This window comes from Ruditapes philippinarum, unplaced genomic scaffold (genome assembly GCF_026571515.1).
Source record: "Ruditapes philippinarum isolate M1 unplaced genomic scaffold, ASM2657151v2 ctg2005_1_1_1_1, whole genome shotgun sequence".
In the NCBI taxonomy this organism is placed as follows: domain Eukaryota; kingdom Metazoa; phylum Mollusca; class Bivalvia; order Venerida; family Veneridae; genus Ruditapes; species Ruditapes philippinarum.
In genome coordinates this window covers 71,623-97,413 of record NW_026863570.1, presented here as the reverse complement: position 1 = coordinate 97,413, position 25,791 = coordinate 71,623, and the positions used below count along the sequence as shown (strand labels likewise).

The 25,791-nt window shown below is 31.4% G+C and overlaps 1 protein-coding gene across 1 annotated transcript; it reads left to right on the top strand.

Annotated features, from left to right (window-relative positions):
- The first annotated feature begins 432 nt into the window (after positions 1 to 432).
- LOC132722527 (uncharacterized) lies at positions 433 to 17,954 on the top strand. Its single transcript, XM_060707034.1, has 5 exons — positions 433 to 441; positions 4,513 to 4,897; positions 15,136 to 16,314; positions 17,181 to 17,443; positions 17,934 to 17,954. Exons 1-5 carry the CDS (start codon positions 433 to 435, stop codon positions 17,952 to 17,954), a joined length of 1,857 nt encoding a protein of 618 aa, XP_060563017.1.
- Positions 17,955 to 25,791: the final 7,837 nt, after the last annotated feature.

Genomic DNA, 25,791 nt, shown 5'->3' with positions numbered 1-25,791 from the left:
ATAGATATTGCTTTCGTCTTCTGTATCACTAGCGACGGGATTTTTTTCATACTGTATCACATATTCCCAGCCGCCTGAAGAGTCTGCGATGTGTATCAATTTGTTTCGTTTTTTAAACTTGTCTGATAGTTCTAGACAATCTCTTTAGAATAGTCAAACTTCTGATTATCTATAGCCCAAACTAGCTGCTTTACTGTACTGCTCATGCCACTGTTAATTTCATATTGTATCTTGTTACCTTGAAAACGCCAAGAAATGTCCCTCTCGGTTTTATACTTCTTCACTTCGGTAACGACACTTTGAGAATTTCCTTGAACTTCTGCGCGCAGCGCTCTTACTTCTTCCCGTTGCTGCCTTAGTTCAAACAAAACTTCTCTTATTGAAGAATTCTCTGGCTGTAGAATAGAAGAACTAGTATCGTCATTGTCAGCCATGCCGCATGTACATGTACAAAATAACTTATGTTATGTTAAGTATGTAAAATTTAATGATGTAAACCGGTCGATTACCCAAAGCTGAATGAACTTACACAGACTGAAATACTGCACGAAAATATCGTGGACTCTTGTCACTCTTTACTAATTTCCTTCTAATTCGTTCCTCAAACAAAAGAAATTATATATATTATCAAATATCGTTGAGACGTGGTCGAGGTTGTATGAACACGGAGTTGAAAAGATAATCAACGGACTGAATCCAACTGAACACGAGTGGCATACGTAAAAACTATTTAGAGGAACTTGAATTTGCGTGGCCTAATACAATGAATGACCGTCGTATGAAAACTTAATTTGAAAAAAAAACTAATTCAAAATTGAGATGCAACACGGTTTGATTGAACCTGTTCACAGACTGCAGTAAAAAGTGCAAACAAACAACTATACCGAATGCAATGATCACAAGGGAGAGCAGAAGGCAGTCCTCGAAAGCACTATCTCTCTATTCATGCATCAAGCAAAGCACCGAACAGTATAAATAAGAAATGTCCATTTTGGATATTCTCATAATTCCCAGTAATAACAAATTCTGACTATAGAAAACAGGTATTTACTAAAGTTATTCGATGATGATTTTAGGTAGTGGACACAAATAAATTGTAAGAATGACTGTCGATAAAAACTAGTATTATCATTTTTTTACTTAAGATTTCAAAGTTGCTATAGTACAGGCGTTGCAATGTTTTAATGCCATCAAATGTTTCATATTGACTGTAATGTTGAATATACAGAATAACATAACCACATAGTAATAAGTCACCTGCGTATTCGATAGGCAAGGAGTGTAAAATGAACTAAGCAAAAAGGCATTGCAAATTTTCATATGGAAGTAAACCAAATTATTTTAATGCAAGTGGCGCGATAGCTCAGTTGGTAAGACCACTGACTGTCACTCCTGAGGTTCCGGGTTCGATCCTGGGTAACACCCTTGGGATTTTTCAGAAACACTTTCAGTGTTTCCCACCTAACTAAAGGTTTACTGGTACGAAACCCAGGTAATCCTCGCATGTATCAGTGCTATACACTGGGCATGTAAAAGAACCAAGGAATCTATTCAATAAGAGCTAGGGACTGGTTCCCGGATTTTCTTGTATCTCGTAGCTGTCTCTAGTGTCTGCTGAGGTAAGGACCCTACTGGAAATAAGTGCTTGCACTTTCGTAGGTTATCCTTGACCGGCCGGTCTAAAGAAAATCAATCAATCAAAATCAATCAATCAATCAATCAATTTAAAGTTTTAAACTTACCTTTCAGGTATGTGTTTCGTTGTTGTCGCCAATTAAATAAATTATTAACTTGCAAGATGTTCTTGCAGTAACTTGATAAAGCACAACAAAAAATTCAATAAAAGTCGTCCAGAATGCATAATATATTTTAGTACGCGATTACTGATTATATCAAAATTTTTAAACCACCAGTCGATGAATTTTCTGCAAAAAATGGTCCGAGTTGGAACATTCAGAAGGTGCGCGATGACATGGTATCCTTCTATTTGATATTCTTGCAAACAGCAAACAAAATATGTTGTTGCTACTGTATATTGACATTAAGGTATTGGTGCATTAAAAACTCCTGCAAGCGTAACGGTTAAAAAAGACAGTGGAAAGTAAAATACCATTTGGATTGATAAAAATGCGCCCGAATATGGCATTATGTTATTATTTATAATTGGAAGGCAAAGACATTGCAAATTAATTTAGGAAATTGACATTGGCCTTTGGCGGTGACCAAATGATAATCTAAACTAATACGAACTTATCACACGCCTTACTATTTCTCTTAAGTTTACATTTTCCTTTTTTTATATATCATTATGATAACATTATTTTTATTAAGTTTTTTAGTAAGTACTAATCAATCGGTAGTTCGTATAAACCGTACTGAAAAAAACAGCATAATCTTTTATCAGCATCATTTTATTTTGTTTACGCGCAATTTGAATTTGTGTCAAAACAATAATTATATGTTAAAATTATTGTAATATCTATAATGTGGTTAAACAAAAAGAACCATAATAACTCACCATTTATGATATAAAAAATCTTGAGATATAGCTGTAAACAATAGAACACATTGTTAACACAATCTTAATCAGGTTCTATTGCGAAATAAGAAAAGGTACCTTTTGAAAAAGTACAGTTCGGTTATTCTTCAACTGAAAAACATTAATCTTTATAGTATGTTGAAACATGCCTACTGCATATCTGCACAATCTGACCACGTAACTATGACGATCCATGTTTCAATTTAGTCTACATGGTCTGCAGTTAAGTTAAATGTTTTTCTGTTTAATTATACATGAGATTTCAAATTTAGGTTTGCCTTGCCTTTTTTGTTTGGGGTTAGGGAAAAAAAAAAATTTAAAATTAATGAAATTTTTAACTAAATAATGTTTACATATTTTTTTTAAATTTACATCTTATAATAACATCATTTTGGGAAAATTTTAATTTTCTGGTTGGCTTGCTAAAACCCGGTAACTAATCTCGGAAAGGCTTTTCAGAAATGTATTTCCTTTTCCGCTAAAATTAATTATTATGGGGGAATTGCTTTTTAAAGGGAAATTTTTTTCGGGTTTCCCTCAACCCATTACCCCTTCAGTGTTTTTCCCAAACGAAAAAACCACTATAAACTTTTGAAGGGCGGAAAATTAAACAGGCAAATTTTTTTTTAGTGGACTGTTTAAAGTCAAAATTTGGGAATCACACTTATATTTGTTTTCAGAAAATTTAAAGTTTCAAAAAATTAAAAATTTTAATTGGTATTCCCTTAAAAAGTGATATTTCCCTTCGAGGCAGCCCCATTTGAGTTTAAAAAAGGAAAAAATTTAAGATTTTGAATAGGTTTAATGTTTTTCTATAATGAAAAATTTCCAATTTATAGCTTACATTTTAAAATTTAATATGTTTTTAATATTTGTTAGTTTAAATATTATTCTGATTTTAAAACCGTAAAATACTAAAAAGGTTTTTAATATTATTTTTATTCTTTTTAAGAGATTTTTTTATTATTCTAGAATTTAAATGAGATTTTTAAAAATAAAAAAAGTTTAAATAGAGAAAAAAATTTCAATTGTTTTTTAACCGGGAAAAAAGGCACGTATTTACAAGCCCGATTTTATCTTAAAGTTTGTTTTTTATAAAATAAGGGATACAATATAAGATTTTTTTAAACAAAGGGAAAAGGAAATAAAACGGGGAAAATTTTTGTTTTTAAACCAATGTAAGATTTATTTTAGAGAAAATGTTGCCCTTAACAAAAGGGGAAAAGCAAAAAGTTTTTTCCCTTCCAAACATAACCAGGTCATCAAAACACATAATTTAAATTTTTCAAAACGGGTTTAAACCCCGTTTCCCAAATTTATTTATAAAAAATGTTCTTTAAGGGTTTTTGTTTAAAAAAGGAAATAACAGGCTAAATTCGAAATTTAATCTGCAAGTGAAATGTATTGTCTGTTATGTTAAAGATATACTATGCTCATCCTTGAGTAAAATAATTTAATCACAGAAATTTATTAAAAGCTATGAAATTCTGACTTAATATGTCTAATTTGAATAACAAACTAAATACACTATTCATTTACAAAGGGGCTGTGTAGCAATTATCACTATTTTTTCTAATATCAGATTGTAGCATAGTATATCTTTAGATATGTCACTTAATTAAATACGTTATCAGGCAAACAATGTAAAGTTAGTATGTTTGATTTAATGTATATCCTTTGTTGAATGACGATACACTTATTGATTATCTGTAGTTTATTATATCCGGTATTTATAAACCTTAAGCACTTTCCAGTGTTTGAATACTTCCGTCACAATCAGTACAACAATTAAAATAGTAAAAGTAGGAAATTCATTCACATGATAACTTAATTGCCTAACTCTTCCTTATATTGTACTTTGCTGGGGATAAAAATATTAATCGTATGAAATAAGTATGTTTAAGTATATTTCCTTCATGATAATGGTGTGCAAACTATGATTAACATAATTATCATATCTGTGCCCTTTTCAGATTCTCCTTAGATTTGATAAAGTTTATCCAATCAAAGACTTTAAACAGACGATTTCTGACTTTGAATACAGCCCTCTTGATCCACAAACAGAACAGAGGGTAACAGATGAAATTGAAAAATGGGAAAAACACGATAAAGCAATAGAAGCTGACATAGAACTTCTAAAAGCTGGCCATAAAAAGACTACCGAGGACTTAAATACTGTTCAAACTAAAATAGATGAAATTGAAAAATGGGAAACACACGAAAAATCAGTAGAAGCTGACATACAACTTCTTAAAGCTGGTCATAAAAATACTACTGAAGACTTAAATACTGTTAAAACTAAAATAGATGAAATAGAAGAACGACTGCCAGCACAACACACGTCTTCAAATATGCAAGGTAAGCATCCTTTTATTTTGTTGATACAAAAATATATTTTAATCTTGAATAAGGCAGAAGTTGTTGATTTAGAGCATTTAAAGGCAGACAATAAATTTATAAAAACTATTGAAGACTTAAAGACTTATGGTTAGCATATTTTTATTCTGTTGATATAAGGAATTATTAAAATATTCGATATTAATGGCCTTGCTTACTCAGGTATTTTAATTTTGACAATCTAAAGATGATCTTAAATGAAAACATGGGTTGATTTCAGTTGCACAAATATGTAAAAAGAAAATGGTAACAACAACGATGTGAACTAATAATTCGTGCTTAATGGACATGTTTTATAATGGTTGTTAGTAATAATTCTTTCTAAAAACTGTTCAAATAATAATTAAAACATTTTGATTAATCTGCAGAATTTAGATTTTATATCATGTTTCTATTGATGAAAGTATTTTTATGAACTTTGCCTTTGCAAACGTGTATTTCCAATTCTGACCATGTATATTGAACATCTCGAGGTTTTTCAACTCCGATCAATAAAAACAGTTTAATTTTGTTTGAATTGATATCTAGTTTTAAAAATACAATTTTAATTTTTAAATTGTAAATCTATTAGTATAGATATTATAATGATCTATCGATTTGTTTGGACTTGGAGAGAAAATGAGCAAAATAGAATTTATTAAACTGTATTCTTGTTCATGTAGGTTTAAATGTTGTTCACTTACATATGCCATATTTATATATGTGTATGTATGTATGTATGTATGTATGTATGTATGCATGTATGCATGTATGCATGCATGCATGCATGCATGGATGCATGCATGCATATCTCTTGGCCACTACTGAATATCTTATGGACAGTGTGTAGCTTCCTAGGAAGTGCACATCAGAGTCAAGTACAAACTCCTTACATATGTGTTTAAGGCGCTTCATGGACAGGCACCTATGTACATACGAAACATGCTGGACATTTCTACCCTATCCAGACAACTTAGGTCTCAGAATGATTGCTTAGCACTTGTTGTACCGCGTAGTAGGACTGTTACTTGTGGTGAGTGTGCTTTTATGACGGCATCCCCTAAACTCTGGAATGCCCTACCTACGTAGAACACTTAAAAGCTGTGAAACTCTAACAGTGTTTAAGAGAGCACTTAAAACTCACTTATTTAAGAGGTTTTATTTGGACTGATTATTTTTTAGGTTCTTACCTGATTTTTAGTATTTATGTGGGTCTTTTTAACTTTTTAAAACTACATTTGATTTGAATTTGTGACTTAAGCGATATTGATGTTTTAATTTGTTTCTTTTGTTGTTTTTTCTTTTATATATTGTATCATGTATGTGGTTATACTGTACAGTACTTTTTAACGTGTCAATGTGCATAAAAAAAAGTGCTTAAGAAGTTTGGTATATAATAATAATAATAATAAATTATATAGCATCTATTGGCAAGGGGATGTTACGGTAAATATTGCTCCTGTCTGGAAATTGAGTATAATAGTATGTAAAACTTTGGTCGGCAAGTTGAAAATAACGGTATATAGCTTCTATCGGCTACATTGAATATAACGATATGTATACATTTTGTCGGAAAGTTGAATATAACGGTGTATATAGCTTATTTCAGCAAATTGAACAGTCATGTAAGTATGTATAGAATATCTATGTACTCTGCTGGTAAGTTGGATATAACGGTATTGATAGCTTGTGTGCGAGTTGTATATAAGGTTATTTAAAGCATTTGTCGGCATGTAAGAAATAACGATATCTTAAGACTCTGTCGGCAAGTTAGATATAACGATTTCTTAAGAATCAGTCGGCAAGTTTGATCTCACGGTATTTATAGCTTCTGTCGGCTAGTTTGATATAACGGTATTAATAGCTTGTGGTGGCAGGTTTGATATAACTGTAGTTATAGTTTATGCCTGCAAGTTGGATACAACGGTATTTATAGTTTGTGGTGGCATTTTTGATATAACGTTAGTTATAGTTTATGTCTGCAAGTTGGAAAAAGCGTTATTTATAGTTTGTGGTGGCAGGTTTGATATGAATGTAGTTATAGTTTATGTCTGCCAGCCGGATACAGCGGTTTTTATAGTTTGTGATAACAGGTTTGATATAACGTTAGTTATTGTTTACATCTGCAAGTTGGATACAGCGGTATTTATAGCTTGTTGTGGCAGGTTTGATATAACGTTAGTTAAAGTTTATGTCTGCAAGTTGGATACAGCGGTATTAATATTTTGTGATGGCAAGTTTGATATAACTGTAGTAAAAGGTTCTTTCTGCTAGTTGGATTAAACGGTATTTATAGTTTGTGGTGACAGATTTCATATAACGTTAGTTATGGTTTGTATCTGCAAATTGGATAGAGCGGTATTTATAGCTTGTGGTGGCAGTTTTGATATAATTTTAGTTATAGTTTATATCTGCTAGTTGGATACAGCGGTATTTATAGATTGTGGTAGCAGGTTTGATTTTACGTCAGTTTTAGTTTATATCTGCAAGTTTGGATTAAACGGTTTCTATCTTGTGGTGGCAGGTTTGATATAACTTTATTTATAGATTATGTCTGCAAGTTCGATACAGCGGCATTTAAAGATTGTGGTGGCAGGTTTGATATAACTGAAGTTATAGTTTATGTCTGCAAGTTGGATTCAGCGATATATATATTTTGTGGAAGCAGGTTTGATATAACATTTGTTATAGTTTATATCTGCAAGTTTGATACAGCGGTATTTATAGCTTCTGTCGGCAAAGTTGATATAACTGAAGTTATAGCTTATGTCTGCATGTTGGATTCAGCGATATTTAAAATTTGTGGTGGCAGGTTTGTTATAACTTTAGTTATAGTTTATATCTGCATGTTGGTTACAGCGGTATTTATAGATTGCGATGGCAGGTTTGAAATAACTGTAGTTTAAGTTTATGCCTGCAAGTTGGATACAGCGGTATTTATAGTTTGTGGTGGCAGGTTTGATATAACTGTAGTTATTTTTTATGCCTGCAAGTTGGATACAGCGGTATTTATAGTTTGTGGTGGCAGGTTTGATAAAACTGTACTTATAGTTTATATCTGCAAGTTGGATAGAGCGGTATTTATAGCTTATGGTCGCAGGATTGATATAACGTTAGGTAAAGTTAATGTCTGCAAGTTGGAAACAACGGTATTTATAGCCTGTGATGGCAAGTTTGATATAACTGTAGAAATAGTTTATGTCTGCAAGTTGGAAACAGCGGTATTTATTGTTTCTGGTGGCAAATTTGGTATAGCGTTAGTAATAGTTTATATCTGCTTGTTTGATTTAACGTTCTTTATAGTTTGTGGTGACAGATTTCATATAACGTTAGTTATAGTTTGTATATGCAAATTGGTTCGAGCGGTATTTATAGCTTGTGGTGGCAGTTTTGATATAATTTTAGTTATAGTTTATATCTGCTAGTTGGATACAGCGGTATTTATAGATTGTGGTGGCAGGTTTGATATTACGTAAGTTATAGTTTATATTTGCAAGTTTGGATTAAACGGTATCTATCTTGTGGTGGCAGGTTTGATATAACTTTATTTATAGATTATGTCTGCAAGTTGGATACAGCGGCATTTAAAGATTGTGGTGGCAGGTTTGATATAACTGAAGTTATAGTTTATGTCTGCAAGTTGGATTCAGCGATATTAATAATTTGTGGTGGCAGGTTTGATATAACGTTTGATATAGTTTATATCTGCAAGTTTGATACAGCGGTATTTATAGATTGCGATAGCAGGTTTGATATAACTGTAGTTATAGTTTTTGTCTGCAAGTTGGATACAGCAGCAATTATAGTTTGAGGTGACAGGTTTCATATAACGTTACTTATAGTTTATATCTGCAAGTTATGATTAAACGGTATCTATAGCTTGTGGTTGCAGGTTTGATATAACTGTATTGATAGATTATGTCTGCAAGTTGGATACAGCGGTATTTTTATTTTGTGGTGGCATGTTTTATATAACTAAAAATATAGTTTATGTCTGCAAGTTGGATTCAGCGATATTTATAAATGGTGGTGGCATGTTTGTTATAACTGTAGTTATAGTTTATGTCTGCAAGTTGGATACAGCGGTATTTAAAGTTTGTGGTGGCAGGTTTGATATAACGTTACTTATAGTTTATATCTGCTAGTTTGGATAAAACAGTATGTATAACTTGTGGTTGCAGGTTTGATATAACTGTATTTATAGATTATGTCTGCAAGTTGGATACAGCGTTATTTTTAGTTTCTGGTGGCATATTTGATAAAACTGAAGTTATAGTTTGTGTCTGCAAGTTAGATTCAGCGATATTTATAATTTGTGGTGGCAAGTTTGATATAACGTTAGTTATAGTTTATATCTGCAAGTTGGATAGAGCGGTATATATAGGTTGTGGTGGCAGGTGTGATATAACCGTAGTTATAGTTTATGTCTGCAAGTTGGATTTAACAGTTTCTATAGCTTCTGGTGTCAAGTTTGATATAAATGTAGCTTTATTTTATGTCTGCAAGTTTGATACAGCGGTATTTATAGCTTCTGTCGGCAAAATTGATATAAATGAAGTTATAGCTTATGTCTGCCTGTTTGATCCAGCGATATTTAAAATTTGTGGTGGCAGGTTTGAAATAACGTTACTTACAGTTTATATCTGCATGTTGGTTACAGCGGTATTTATGTATTGCGATGGCAGGTTTGAAATAACTGTAGTTATAGTTTATGCCTGCAAGTTGGATACAGCGGTTTTTATAGTTTGTGGTGGCAGGTTTGATATATATGTAGTTATGGTTTATGTCTGCAAGTTGGATACAGCGGTATTTATAGTTTCTGGTGGCAGGTTTGATATATCTGTAGTTATTTTTTATGTCTGCAAGTTGGATACGGCGGTATTTATAGCTTATGGTGGCAGGTTTGAAATAACTGTAGTTATAGTTTATGTCTGCAAATTGGACACAGCGGTATTTATAGTTTGTGGTGGCAGATTTGATATAACGTTAGTTATAGTTTTTTATGTCTGCAAGTTGGATAAAGCGGTATTTATAGTTTGTGGTGAAAGGTTTGAGATAATGTTAGTTATAGATTATATCTGCAAGTTGAATTTTACGGTTTCTATAGCTTCTGGTTTTAGGTTTGAAATAACTGTAGTTATGATTTATGTCTGCAAGTTTGATAAAGCGGTTTTTATAGCGTGTGGTTGCAGGTTTGATATAACGTTAGTTAAAGTTTATATCTGCAAGTTGGATTTAATGGTATTTATAGCTTGTGGTGGCAAATTTGATATAACTGTAGTTATAGTTTATGTCTGCAAGTATTTATAGTTTCTGTCTGCATGTTGGATACAACGGTATTTATAGTTTGTTGTGGCAGGTTTGATAAAACATACGTTAATATTTATGTCTGCAAGATGGATACAGCGGTATTTATAGTTTATGGTGACAGGTCTGATAAAACGTAAGTTAAAGTTTATACATGTATCTGCAAGTTGGATTTAACGGTATCTATTGTAGCTTGTGGTGGCAGGTTTGAAATAACATGTAGTTAACGTTTATGTCTGCAAGTTGGATACAGCGGTATTATAGTTTGTGGCGGCAGGTTTGATATAACTGTGTTGATATCTTTTGTCAGCAAGTTTGATATAACGGTATTTATGGTGTATGTCTGTCAGTTTGATATGACTTTTTCTTTAGACTCTCTCAGCAAGTTAGATACAATAGCCTTTAAAATCAGGCGTTAATTACAAGCCGTCAATTACCCGTTTCAGTGTAACATTGACACACAACAGGAGACTTAATTTGTACGATGAAATTAAATAAATATATTAATGAGTTACCTCGCTTTCTGCGACGAAAACACCGAGGCATTTCTGTGACAAATGTAATTCATGATAATGTTATTGTATGCATTATTTTCGCAGATGACGTTGTAAATTGTGCTGACACAGCAATTAAGTTTACAATTTTGCTCTATTTATGACTTTTTCAGTAATATAAGCATGTCTATTTATTGATGAGCAAAAACCGAAAATATTGTGTTCAGAAACGGTGGACCGTCACGAACATTGTTTATGTAATTATATTACTCACTTTTGTTTATAACTATCAATATATTAGAAAGTGCTGTACATAAATCATATGAAGTAAAATGTCACGCTATCATTAGTAGAATACTTTAATTGTAACAGAAATCTAAAATAAATAAGAATTGTATGAGGATTTGGATTATGAGGTGGTATCTGCTTCACTTTTTTATCTTGTAACCTCGAGATATTATTATGCTCTGGCTACAACTTATTATTTTGGCGCATCAAAATATTATTATCTGGCCACAATTATCAATCATAGATAATAGTGATAATAATAGTTATAAAAATAATCATAATAATAAGTATAATAATTATAATAAAATATATTAATTAAAATAATAAAAATAATATTATTATTATTATAATAATTATTATTATTATTATTATTATTATTACTATAATTAGTTTTTGTATCATCGCCTTCATCATTATTATTATTATTACTATCATTATAATTATTATATAATAAAAGTACATGTACATTGCTTTATTTCTTAACAATGTACTAAGTGCTGTGCATTTTCCCCTTTGTATAGAAATATTTAAATGGAATGCAGTATATAAACAATGCATCAGCACTGTAAACTAACATGTAACGACATAATGAACATCTACAAGTGACAAAAATCCTGCAGCTTGTGAATGCTTCAACCTCCCGTCCTCCACGCTCCGGCCCTACAACAGCTCTGTTTTCTGGATATGTTTGGGTTCCTGAAGTGATAATTTCAACATCCAAAAAATTAGACTGTTTTGTGTGTTTGTGCGTGCGCGCACGTGTGTGTACGTGTGTGAATGAAACAGATTTTGTGTGGTAAAAGAACGGACCCTTTCCACCAGAAATGTTACATTGTTCTTATTGTTCTAACCACTGTGTTCTGCGCACCCTCTTACCTTAAGTAATGGATTCTTCCTTCGTTGGCACTGTCAAAGAATAATCAATTTCTATTCATAGATATATTATGTTTGTTTCAGTAGTCCTCGCAAATTCACCAGTGATGAGACAATTCAATTTCTGTTTCGTTTCTTTTTTTTTTCTTTACATTAGAATTAATTATTACCAGTGGTAACAATGGTAAGATTTTTATTTATTGAAATTTGAAATATTCCACTGTATTTTTTTTAAATGTCTTTACATTCTTTTACTTTTTCTGCCGGAAGTGATAGCAGACGACACTTATCTTTTTTCAGTTTTAGCAAATTATTCAATATACTGCAATTGATTTTTTTAGCTTGTATTTGCTATTATACACGCTTACTTTAAACTTCATTTTCATGATATATACTACTGTGGCCCTCTTAGTTCACGGTACTTAACGCTTTGAAACAAGAAAGAAAATAACAAATGAAACTTACGGTACAAAAATTGTCATAAGCTATAACATATATGTTTTTTCTACTATATGACACAAGGAAACAACAATATATTGAGTCAAAGTCAGTTTTAATGTACCAGATGCAGACCACTAGTCGGCCATTTTCTCATCATTTAAATCGCGGTAATGGTGTTACATTTCATTTTTATCATGTTTCAGTAAAAAATTCAACATGTTTATTTGTTTAATTTTAAGTATTAAAACTATCCTTTCTTTGTAGCTCAAAATTTATTTTTTCAACAAACATGAACATTTGAAAAATCATGTTGTTTTTTTCAGACGTTGCACTAAAGCTGCTTTTTGCAGAAATTTGTAAAATTTTGTTCTGTTTTGTGTAAAAATCTAGAGATTTAAATATATTTTGTACAAAAACTTTGTTGTTTAGGCGTATGAATAAAATATGTCAATTCTGACCAATTCTAACACTGGTCACATGAAATTATGCCATAACCATGAAATTAGTGATGACGCAGAATTAGTGATAATGAGTATAATATTTCGATAAGATCTTAGATAGCTCTGTATTTGAAAGCCTAATTCATGTTTGAGAAGAAGGTGGCTTAGTACTGAATGTGTGAAGGTTGGAGGGAGGGGATATCTACTTTGTGAGAACTAGAATTTCCGTATGCTAAATTTATAACTTACACAATGAGGATGAAACATATGTCAACCTCGGGGTGTTTAGTATCGTACACATCTTGCTTGGTAATGGTAATGTTTGATTTTTTTCTTGTTAATACTAATATAACCCATATAATTATAAACAGCTTTGGTATCATCAAGAATTCATATACCCATTTTAATGTCCCTCTGAGGCAATTATCAATTGTGTTCGAGGTCCTTATCCGAACTTTGGTGGGAAGGGCGACTGTGTATGGCCATTAAAATGGGTAATTGAATATTTGCCTACTTCAAAACACATAATATATCATTCTTGAATAGTATGCATATGGTATTTCTGTCTAACCTACGCAAGAAACTAACCATGTAAAATGTAATTCAATGCTGGGAGTTGATGACTGAGTGTTTTTTTTCTCCACTTTATCAAGTATAAGTATACCGAAATTAAGTAAATTTGGAGATATAAAAGTAAACAATGCATTTTTAAAGGGACTCCACTGAGGTTTTTTTACATGATGGGACTGAAAATATGTTTTCCAGATAAATATACTATTTGATGTAGGTTTAGACCACTAATCTTTGTGCAAAGTTTCAGATCATTCGCGTACTTTGTTTTTCCAGAATCATTATTCAAATTTAAAAAAAAATGACATAAAATAAAAAGCGTTTAAACGCTATTCACTCAAATCGGGCTAAAAAAGCATAAACATACGATTTTATACGATTTTTAATTTATTTCAAAGTGTATTACCTCACTATCTTTTCAATTATTTCTGTTTAAAGTGTCCCAGCTCATTCATGTAAGAAATTCAAATGTTATGTATTTAGGCTTTTATACTTCAGTGGAGTCCCTTTAAGTTTATTGAACAAAATGCCAACCTGTTGACATAGAGTCGAGTATGTTTATAATTTGATTTCAACATGGTTATCAGATACTTTCAATCAAACTTGTACCGAAACAGACTTTTTTGGATGTCAAATATTTACACCCTTTTCTGTTTTACATTATCAAAGATTTCACTCTGTGTCTTTGATGTAAAACCACGTGGTGGAAGTACATTTATAGTCTAATTTTACTGACCTGTCAAATATGAATACTAGTACATTATAAGATGTATTTGAATATTCGATCTAACTTCGGTTATATCCACGTAATTAACAATGGTTAATATGGAATATAAACATAATGTTTTGAAAAGTCACACAATAAGACTTTATATGTCGTAATCACATCCTGCTAAGTGATTGCCTTATATACCAGTGGTCGGTGGTCAGAAGATAACTTTTGTCTTAGTTTTTTTTCTTTATTTATATTTATTTTGAAGTATTTTTAAATAGAAATGACCAAGTGTTTGCACAAATGTAGAACACGCCAATTAGCAGTTATTCCTATTGCGTTCAAATGCTCAGTAAAACAACATGTTTTTTACAGAAACAAATAAATGCTAACACATGTTATAAGGTGCTATGCCGAAAATCTACAGTATATCTATATATTGTCTGCTTTGACCGTATAATCAGTATGCTATCGACCGGTTAATAAAATCAAACAAGGGCCGTATTAAGTCTGATTATGAATAATAGCCGAGAAATTCCGATTAGGCAAAATGAAAACGATGGAGAAAACAGGAGGAATAACTTCATGTTTCGATTAAAAAGATTTCCTTCCTGATTCCCTCTCCGTGATAACGATTTGTTTTCATATTTTTAATGTAAAAATATCATTTTAAAGCGGTTCAAACATGTTAAACATATATCGTTCTTGGTGTTTGATCATGCAATGAACTATAGAAGAAACATTTTCTTCTTTAGCTTGTCCACACCCTCTCCCTCCAATTCTTTGGGTTCAGAATGAAGAAGGAAAATGTTTATTTTCAAGCATACAATGAATTAATAATAACGATGGAATGGAAAACTTCGTTTTGTATATGAATTTATGCAATTATTAAAATAAGGTTTAGATAAAGTTATGCATTGTTAAAGTTAAACATAGCATCTGAATATAGGGTTACATATCTACTTTTTATTTGCCGTATACATTATATGATGATTTAACCATGTAAAATTTAAGTTAGTAAACACCTCATATTACATATATTATTCGAATAGAAAGATTGTCACTGGTTAACACTTTTTTCTATTTTCTTTTCAGAACTTCAATGCGACATGATTAAATTTTACAGAAAAAGGTGTAGCTCAATACCACTCTCCCCGCTTCTTGAAGAAATAGAGACACCTCTAGCTGGATTCTTTGTGATGCCAGATATAGTTGCGGTACAACAAAAATCCCCAACTTGTCATGAAGAGGTAAGAAAACCGATCAGGTCTTTGAAAGACCTGTTTTCAACCGGCAGTGGAGATCAACAAGAAATTTATCTATCAGCTGATGCAGGCCTTGGTAAAACTGCTTTCTCAAAATATCTTGCAATCACGTGGTGTCAAGCTCATAACCACGATGAAAACTACGCCTGTTTTAAAGATGATGAGTTGAAAACGTTATTTGACTTTAAGTTCTTATTTTTGGTTTTATTAAGAGACTGTGCCTCTGTTTGCAACATTGACGATATGATTGAACAGCAAATAATTAAGAAACTGCCTTCTTCTGCAACAATACATGAAGTCTTACGTAAAGAAAAATGCTTGATTATATTGGACGGTCTTGATGAATGGACTCATCCTGATAATAGCTGTAGCGAAGCAAGAGAAAAAATCCCACATCGGTACGTACGTGATAATTGTGTTATCCTTACGACAACTCGACCGTGGAAGCTTGGATTTGCAAATCTCAAAACGAGTCAAATAAACAAAAAAGTAGAATTGGTTCAATTAAGTGCAGGTTCCATACGGCAACTAGAAGAAAATGCTATTAGAAAAATGACAGGTGTCCGTGACGATAGAGTACTGGAGAGTAAAATATGGAACTTTAATGAAGTGATAAGTGACCGTCGCCTAGAGCACATGCAAGTGATTCCACTCCTCCTAATGTATATAGTTTGCCTATGGTGTAACAACATTCCAATAGGAAATTCAAAACATGAAATTTACACCAATATCATTGAATTTCTATTATCAAGAACGTCAAAGAAACACCCGGAAGTTCAACTATCTCGTGATTCTACAGCTAGTGAAATTCCAGATAACTTCAAAAAACATGAATTTTGTAAAAAGTTTTATGGTCTTATAACATCATTAGCAGAACTAGCTTACCAAACATTAATAAACAAAAACAGAGAAAATACGCTGGTATTTGATAGAACGGTTGCTGATATATATCTCAAAGCAGACGACATGAAATTAAGTCTTCTCTCAGGAATACTGTCAGAAAGTAGAAGTAAAACTTTAATTAAGGAAATTATTAAAGTATCGTTTTCTCACAAAACAGTGCAAGAATTCTTTGCCGCCATATTTCTAAGTTTTCAAAGTGACGCTAAGAAAATTGTTGTAGAAAAATGTAGTAATGTTCAAGACATTCTGGACATGTCAAAAAGTTGTGAATTTATAAGTGAAATGAATGCTGACCGGATGTGTGAAATATCACGTGATTTGATGTCTGTGATAAATGAAGACAGGATAACACGCGACTTTAGAACTAAGAGAGGTTACGAGTACTCCATGTACATTCATCCATTGTATAACATACAGAAAATGTTCATGTCGTGTTTAAAAGCAATGCCTGAAAGTGAAAATATTCAATTATGTTTACAAGATTTCTTCATTGACAAGTTCACCGAGGACAGTAAACTGTTACAACGTTTGTTAAAACAAAATAAAACCAACATAAAATCACTTTATATAGACACCAGGTTTACTTCCAGACGTTTACGTGAAATTATAGATTTATTCTCTCTCACAGATCTCAGTCATATACAGAAACTTTACTATCATGGTGGTATGGAGAAGGAGGCTGAGATAGATCGGATATTGTTTCCCAGTTTACGGTGCGTTACTTTGTTGTGGGGTATATGGTCAAATGATGAAGAAAATGTAAAGAAAAATTTGGCGCGAGTACAAAACTTACAATATTTATATATTGATTTCTTCACGTTATCTCACAAAATACTGGAAACATTTTACAAGTTTATCTCCGCTCAAAAATCAATGAAAGAGTTAAAATTGTTGGGGTTATACTGTAAAGAACATGACCATTTTTCTTGTATATATTGGACTGGGACTTGTCTCAACATTAAACACTATCAGAGTTAGACTTGTCGAAGTTACCTGGGAGGCTACAATTAAATATATCAACATCGTCATTAGTTAATGTTACATTGCAATGGATCAATCTAGAGGAAAGTTCATTGTTACTGTCACGTGACATGTTTAATATTGAACGTGTGGAATTGAGGGATATAGAAATGTCTGCAGGAAGTTTACAGAACTTTATAACCGTGCTTGAAAATCTGCCGCAGTCAGTTACAGTAGTGATGTACGACATTACACCGAAAACAGAATATGACCGTGTTAGAGAAAATATTCGGAGATCACAAACTTTTCATGTGATACGAGACGACTGGATCTTTGAGTTCAAAACAATAAAACCAAGAAAAGAATAAACAAAGGAAAAACATTGTAAAATAAACTGACTTCAATAATTTTAAATAACTTAAACAATTTAAATACAATATGGACACTTAGAAGCAAAATGGCGACTCTTCAATTTTTAACAGTTTAATTAGGACATTCATGTACTTCCGTTTCCAATTAATAAATTAAGTGACAATTGTTTATAAATAAAAGCATTTAATAAAAAGAAATAATTCAAGGAAGGTTTTACGGAATTGAATGGATATACCACTTGGATTAGGATATGGAATATGGAAAGAATTAACAGGTGAGTGAGTTTATATTGAATTATTGATTATTTAATACATGTACATGCATATATATGTAAGAACTGATATAGATTATTAACAATTAACAATACTCTTATATTTAATGTATTTGTTATAGATAAATCAACTTGTTAGTTAATATCTACCATGAATTTTTTTATTCCCGAAATCGATATTTTTTTAATCAAAATAAAGTACTTTTTAAACATAGGCTATGTATATATAGGTGAACACAGGTTAATAATTAACCCTCTATTATCTCCTACACATTTCATTTATTAAAAAATTAAGATTTGTTTTTCTTATTTTCGGAAATATTATTCTCGTTAGATTTTTAGTTTATTTTGTAAAATTAATTGCCAGACTCTTTATAAATTAATTAAATGTCTCCTTTTATAACATTAGATAGATAGATAGATTTATTTCGGCAAAGGAAGCATATACATAGTTGACAATATAACATAGGATAAAATAATGAGCATTATTAAATACTATATCACATACGAGTAAAACTATGACATGCTCACCAAAACCAAGGATAACACAAAAAAGGGCAAAAAAGCTCTTATTTCCATTGAGGTCCTTTGTATTGGCGGCATGACATAGAGAGGCAAACCTAAATATAATCATGTTTAAAATCCTTGATAGATGAAGCTGATTCAATGGATGTACCAAAACAGGTTATATGCAGGTTAGATTGTGACCTAAGCTTTTGCCTGGACCCAAATAAAATTGACTTGGTTTTACCCAAGTGCAATGACCACTTATTGTCCACTAACCATTGGCTGACCAATTCCATATCATCTGTCAATGCCTTTTTAACAAAAGATAAACTTTTACCAGATACAAGGATACCAGAATCATCAGCATACAAAAGCAATTTATTTTTGACCACAGCTGACATATCATTTATATAAATTAAAAAGAGAAGGGGTCCAAGGATTGAGCCCTGAGGAACACCACATGTTATTTTGGAATTGGAAGAATAAGTACCAGAGACATCTACAAGCTGCTGTCTATCTGATAAATATAATTTGAACCAATTTAGGACGTCAATACTAAGACCTGATGCTTGCAGTTTCATTAAAAGAATGGAATGGTCGACTGTGTCAAACGCTTTCTGCAAATCCAGCAGCACCATACCAACAACATTACCTTTATCATTTTCATACCTGATAAAGTCTATAAGGTGAATCAGACAAGTATCAGTAGAGAAGCCAGTCCCGAAACCTGATTGAAATTTATTAAAGCAATCTTTATCCTTAAAATAAGCTTCACCTGGGCAAAACCCTTTTCAAAGATTTTTTAGAATACAACATTTAAAAAAGGAACAGCCCTAATAAAAAGATTTTTTTTTTTTTATAAGGGAAAAACCCCTTTTGAATTAAATCATAGGACTTGCCTTAAAAGGGGTAAATTTTTATATATACTAAGGCAAAATCTGGGGCCCAAATTCTTAAAACTAGGGTTACATCAAACCCTTTTTTTTGGCCCCTTTAAAAGAAATTGCTTTTTTCGAAACAAGAAAAAAAAAACTTTTAAAACACCTTTTTTAAATTTTAAAAAAATTTAAAAAAAATTTATGAAAATTTTGGGAATTTTTAAAAATTTCTGAATTTTGGGATAAAAATTTAAAAAATGATTACCAAAAGTTTTTTTCCAAAACACCTTTTCAATTTAACAAATTTTGTTTGGGAAAAAAACCCTTTTTTTGGGAAAAGGAAAACCAAATTTTAAACTTTTTTTAAAAAAGAGGTTTATTTTTTTTATATTTTATTATTTAAAAAAAGAACTTTTTTCCTTTTTTTTTTTTCACAGAATGAACTTTTTTTAGGCAAAATATTATACCCGTTTTCATACATTTAAATTTTTTAAAAGTTTTTTTCAAATAACTAATGTCTGGCAATATTTTTTTTTTTTTAATTTGTCTTTTACATGTTTTTTCTACCAGATAAAAAAATTTTAAAATTTATATTGGGAAATTTTAAAAAACATTCAAAAAAAGCCAGTAAAAGGGAAGACAAAACTGAAATCATCTTTGTTATAATTTTCAAAATTTAAAGGACATTGTTATGTAAACATCTTATAACATAACATAAGTGAAATTTAACTGACTTTTCTTTTGTACAAATATCTAAGCTATGATCACTAAATGAAGTATGAATTACCCTGACTGAGTAATTGTACTCATTATCAGACACCAATATCAAGTCAATAATAGTTGCACTTGTAATACTAACTCTAGTAGGTTCTGAAATCAATTGTTTTTGTAATGAAACATATTAATAAATGACTTTAAAACATTGCAAAAGAGGATAAGACTTAACTGTAGACACATCTGAATTAAAATCTCCTAAAATTATAGATTCACATTGTAAAAAGTCACTACTGACGAGCATAAAGAGTCTAAAATTGTATAGAAGTTTAGTTGCACAGGAGGTCTATAAATAACACCACATAAGATAGTTTTGATTTTGGTAAAAGTATATCAATCCATGTAGCTTGTAATTCTTCATGCTTGAGATCATCACGTGTGTTGTAGGATGATTCCTTCCTGATATAAATACAAACGCCATCCCCTTGTCTGTTTCGATCCCTGCGCTGAATACAATAGTTGTCGATGTTAACTTCAGATTCTGGAACTGAGTCATCTAACCATGTTTCGGAAACACAAATACATGCGGCTCTAGATCTACGAGCTACAGAATTAATTTCATGTAGTTTTGGTAAAAGACTTCAAGTGTTCACTTGAATGAAATGAAGGCCACGTTTATTGAAAACTTTAAAATCACTTGTGGTGGAACTACAAGTGTCACATGAGGGTCCGGGGCACGGATGGATATCTCCACACAACAACAAGCATATAGGAAGTAAATCGTTTCTGCTCTCTATAGTACGAGAAACATATTTTCTAGTTGACACTGAACAATTAATAAAGGTGTTAAAATACACTAGTTGTCCATAATTGACTTGTAAAACGTTAATACTGTCCGAAATATAATTGTCAGGATACTGTTCTATTTGGAAATCATGAGAATCCTTCTCCTTCATAAAACGACATGAAATAAGTGTTAAAATGAAAGTTACCTTCACTGGGTTCATTATTGGACAGTATAGATGTGTGAGGGTACATGGAATCCACAAATAAATAATAAAAAACTGGTCTGTCCGAAAATTACACTAGCCGGAAACTGTTCATGTATTGCACGTATGGTGTGTGTTCTTATACCTTGGAACACGTAGAAAAGCACAACTTGCCTGAGTAACAACAAGTCTTTTATAAAACGTCATAATCACTAGTGAGAAGAGGTCTTAAATGCTTTAAAATAGAATAATTAAAAATGTAAACAAATGCCTCTCTAGGTCATAGCTCACCAAATCTTAACATAGATGCTGACCTGTCAACCAGTTTCCTTTAAAATATATAGTAGCCCTAGGGTCTAAACTGACTCTGTCTGGTGAGGGCATACTTTTTTTCTTATAATTAAAGTCATCATGATCTTTTTTTAAATCAATCAATACTAAAGCTAAAATATTTATGCAGTAAACATTGTCTAGTTTACCTGTACCAAGTATGTTTAAATTAAAGTCCTTTGGTCAATGTTTGTCCAACAGGTGGGGGGGTCTTAGATCTTCCTTTGAGTAACAATTTAGATATTCTTTCCTTATACAATGAAAGTTTAATTCCAGATATTTGTCAAGACACAAACTCTAGTGGAAATCAATCAAAAAAAAAATTAGAATAATAAGATAAAACGATCAAAAATGACTGAAAACGAATTCTGGCAACATCATTATCAGTTATTTCTTTGAAAAGTAACAATTTATTATATTAATGAAATGAAATTAGGATATCTACAAACCGTGATCTGGCAGAATGCAGTTACGTTCAAAATTATAATTATAAGATAAATTGTTAAAAAAATACTCAAAACTACTTGGCTACATTTCGGTATCAGTTTTTACTTTAAAAAGTAATAATTCTATAGATTTGCAATGGAATTGGGATTTTTTTTATTCCCAGTGTCAAGGTAAAAATCTACTTCTTAAACTTGAAAATAGGTCCAAGTTTCTTAATATTTTTTTAATTATGCATAGTTCAATGGCAACACAGAAATTGATTTTACAAAGAATTTTTTTTTTATTTAATCGTATCATGTAAAGATGATTTTATAATATTTCACGATGTTTTATATAAATAGTTTATGTTAAATTTGATGCATTTTCAAAATGGCGCCATTTGTCGGCAAATATGCTATGTTTTTCAACAGATCATGGCTTTATGACATTATTTTCTGAAATATTTATCTTTCTTTCACATGTTTAAAGATTTTTAAAGAACATCATGTTGTCAGAATTTTCATTTTGCTCCTGTATTTAGGTTTTGCCCTTTTCTTGAACACTTACATAATTTGCGTATAGAAAACTATACTGAGTTATACCAAGACATGTTATATTGTGGCGAGAACGATTTGCATAGCGCGTTTCCAGACCATTCTATTTTAAGATAAAAATTATTTTATTGGTTACATCACGTTATTAAGTCACTGAAACAATGAAGGGGCTTAAAATCAAAACAGTGAAATTATCAAATTGATAATTTCACTGTTTCAAACAGTGAAATTGTCAGTTTTATATTTCACTGACATATTTCTATAAACCACCGGAAAACATGTAATAAATACAAATCTTTATTTATTTATTTAGTTGTATTAATATGTGCCTATCAGTTATAGGTTGATATGTTTATTTGTAAATAAGATATTTATGTATTGCTCATCCATGTTCTAGTCAGTTTTGATGGTGTGTTTTTTTAGGTTAAGTATATACAAATGTTTATAGTTATCTATAAGTTTTAAATACTATTTTTTGTGTTTGAGGTACTGTGTATCTCATTGTCAAACTAATTTGTTTATATGCATGTACATAATTTATATTCAAATGATCAGAAAATGGCATGTATATTACTTACCTATATGTAATTAAGAAAGTTACATACATTCAGGTAACACAATAAGGATACATCCAGAACGATGGGATATTGTCATGCTACTATGTCGTGAAATATGGCGAATTAGGGTCATCATGGCCTTCTTGTTACTTTAAGAGATGTTTTTTTTTGTGTATATGTATATAGTTTCCTTAGTGAAATTTTGTAATTTACAACGATAAGTATTTTTGTATTTTGTGTATGTATTCAATATAGCGCCCGTTCTCTAAAACCACAGTCATATCAGTAATAAGACTCTCATACAACAAAGTTGTAAAGATTGTCATAGATACTTATCCTTGGTTCATTAGGGACGTCATGGCCGTCTTGTTTACTTTAATGATTTTTGTATACGTGTACATAGTTTTCTTAGTGGAATTTTGTATAATTTACAAAGATAAGTATTTTTGTTTTATGTATACGTATTCAATATAGCGCCGTTCTCTAGAACCAGAATCATATCAGTAATGATACTCTAATACAACAAAGTTGTAAAGATTGTAATAATTATTTATACATGGTTCATTAGGGTCATCATGGCTGTCTTGTTACTATTATGACTTTTGTTTACATGTATATAGTTTTCTTATTGGAATTTTGTGTAATTTACAAAGATAAGTAGTGTTGTTTTATGATTGTGTACATATTCAATATAGCACCCGTTCTCTAAAACCACAATCATATCAGTAATTATACTCTTGTACAACAAAGTTGTTTAAGAAGATAATTATTCAAGAATCGCCTTAGTTTTCTCTCATGCATTTTCATATTAAGTTTTGTCCCTCCGAGGTTAATTTTTAAAGTGTTGAAGTTAAGAACTTGAAAATTCATAGATAGATAAATCTCATTTAAAGACAAGAACCGGTTGAACCGGGTGATGCTCCCCGACAGGGTTTTGAACACGGGAAAGTGTAAAAACGAACAAATGACAAAAACTGCAAAATAAGGCAAGGCAGAGTTATGTTTTTGCAATGCACTTCTATTCAATGAGATCTGTCTATCTATAAAGTTTCGTGATGATATATCTTACAGTTTCAGAGTTATGCCCCGGGCATTCAAGGTCATTGCAACTTATTTGCAATAGAAGAGAGGCTGTTGTAAAACTAATTGAAGATTTACATTGAAATGTTATGATGAACATTGATAATTATTTTTTAAAAGATGATGAAATGTTGGTTAAAGACCCATTATACATAAGGAATGCTATCATTTTATTTCTTATTTTCATCAATCTGATAATAACAACAGATTTGACCTTTTCACAAGTTTTAGAAAATGTCAGAATTAACATATTAATATTTTACTGTTTCACATATCCAGTAAAGTGAGATAAATATGGAAATGTACATTTTGTTATATATATTATAATAATTATACTGTCAATACTGATTGCAAGTATGATATTTTAACAGTAATCGTATTTTTCATAAATTAATGTTCTATACATGCATGAAGATTATAATTATTAAAGTTCATATTTTGAATAAAAATGAAATTGTGAAACAAAATTGATATGGTTTAGTTATCATATACAAATACATATTTACGTAAATCAGTTTCGTTGTAAGGAAACTTGACGTCTGTAGCTGTATAATACATTTATCCTGGATGTTGTGTCCTATTGGGAAAAATCATTATGTAGCACCAGTACTGGTTAGTCCAGAATTTAAAGTGCACACATGATTGAACTCGGCAGGTTTATTCTATATCTTAACAACTTCAAATGGCTGTATTGTGCAGGTTCAAAATGTTGAGGTGACTTTATTATGAAACAGAACACAAAGGATAGAAAAAAGACAAGCTGGTTGCATTGTAAAACTAATTATATAAACAAATTAAATGCTGGCGCATTATGAAGGTACCATGAAAGTACCAAGGGGTGATAAAAATGCACCCGACGGGGACTCGAACTCGGAACCCTCTGATACTGTACCGCGGCTCTATAGACTGAGCTATCAGGTCGCTTACACACTATGTCTCCTAATTAGTGAACAGTTCTGAACCGTGACATACCTCCTCGCTATATTGAAATTCGTCCTCGAATTTCTCAGAGCAATGTGACTAAAACCCTCCAGGTCCCCAGTTGGGCGCCAAATGGCACAGGGTGAGAAAAAATGTGCAGTCTGACCCGGACTCGAAGCCTAGACCCTCAGAATATCTCCCCTTATAAGTGAACAGTTCTTCACCGTGACATACCTTTTAACACTTCTTTGAGTTATAACAAAGCCTTGTCCAATAATAAAACATTCTTTATAAAGATCATGGCAAACAAACTGGCGTCATTGTATATACTTACCATATGCGCTGGCCGCATAATAAAAGAATCTATATATAACAACCAAAGTTAACAATCGAGCAGCATTTTGAAATAACCTAGCAATAAAAACTTAAACAAGCTAGCCGCATAATGAATAAACCTAGATTAAAGGACCAAGCCACTTTTCAAAAGCACATACATATAAGATCCGAAATGAAGCTTGTCACAAAATATGATATAACCTTGATATAGGAACCAAAACAAACAAGCTGACCACATGACGGAACTAGATGTAAGAACCAAAACTAACTAAAACAACAACCTGAGCGCATTAAGAAATAAAGTTATGAAAGAGTCTTGATATAAGAACCAAAACAAACTTGCCGCATTGTCAAATGACTAAAATTATCAAACGAAATCGAACTGGCCGAAGAGAACCATAACAAGCTGGCTGCATGATGAAATAATTTAGACAATCTGGCGGCATCATGAAATAACGTTGATTTTATTACTATAATAAGCTAGCCGCATTTTAAAATAACATAGATATAAGAACAATAACAAGCTTGCGGCATCATGAAATAAATTAAATAATAAGCAGACTGTAGTACAAAAATAACGTAGATTTAAGAACCATAACAAGCTATCTGCGTTATGAAATAGCGTAGATTTAAGAAACATAATAAGCTGTCTGTATTATGAACTTAGATTTAAGAACCATATCAAGCT

Excerpts from the sequence above, each read along its gene's own strand:
- LOC132722527 (XM_060707034.1), top strand. Across the intron at positions 4,898-15,135 it reads CACGTCTTCAAATATGCAAG|AACTTCAATGCGACATGATT; the intron begins GTAAGCATCCTT and ends TTTTCTTTTCAG. Across the intron at positions 16,315-17,180 it reads AATACTGTCAGAAAGTAGAA|AGTTAGACTTGTCGAAGTTA; the intron begins GTAAAACTTTAA and ends AAACACTATCAG.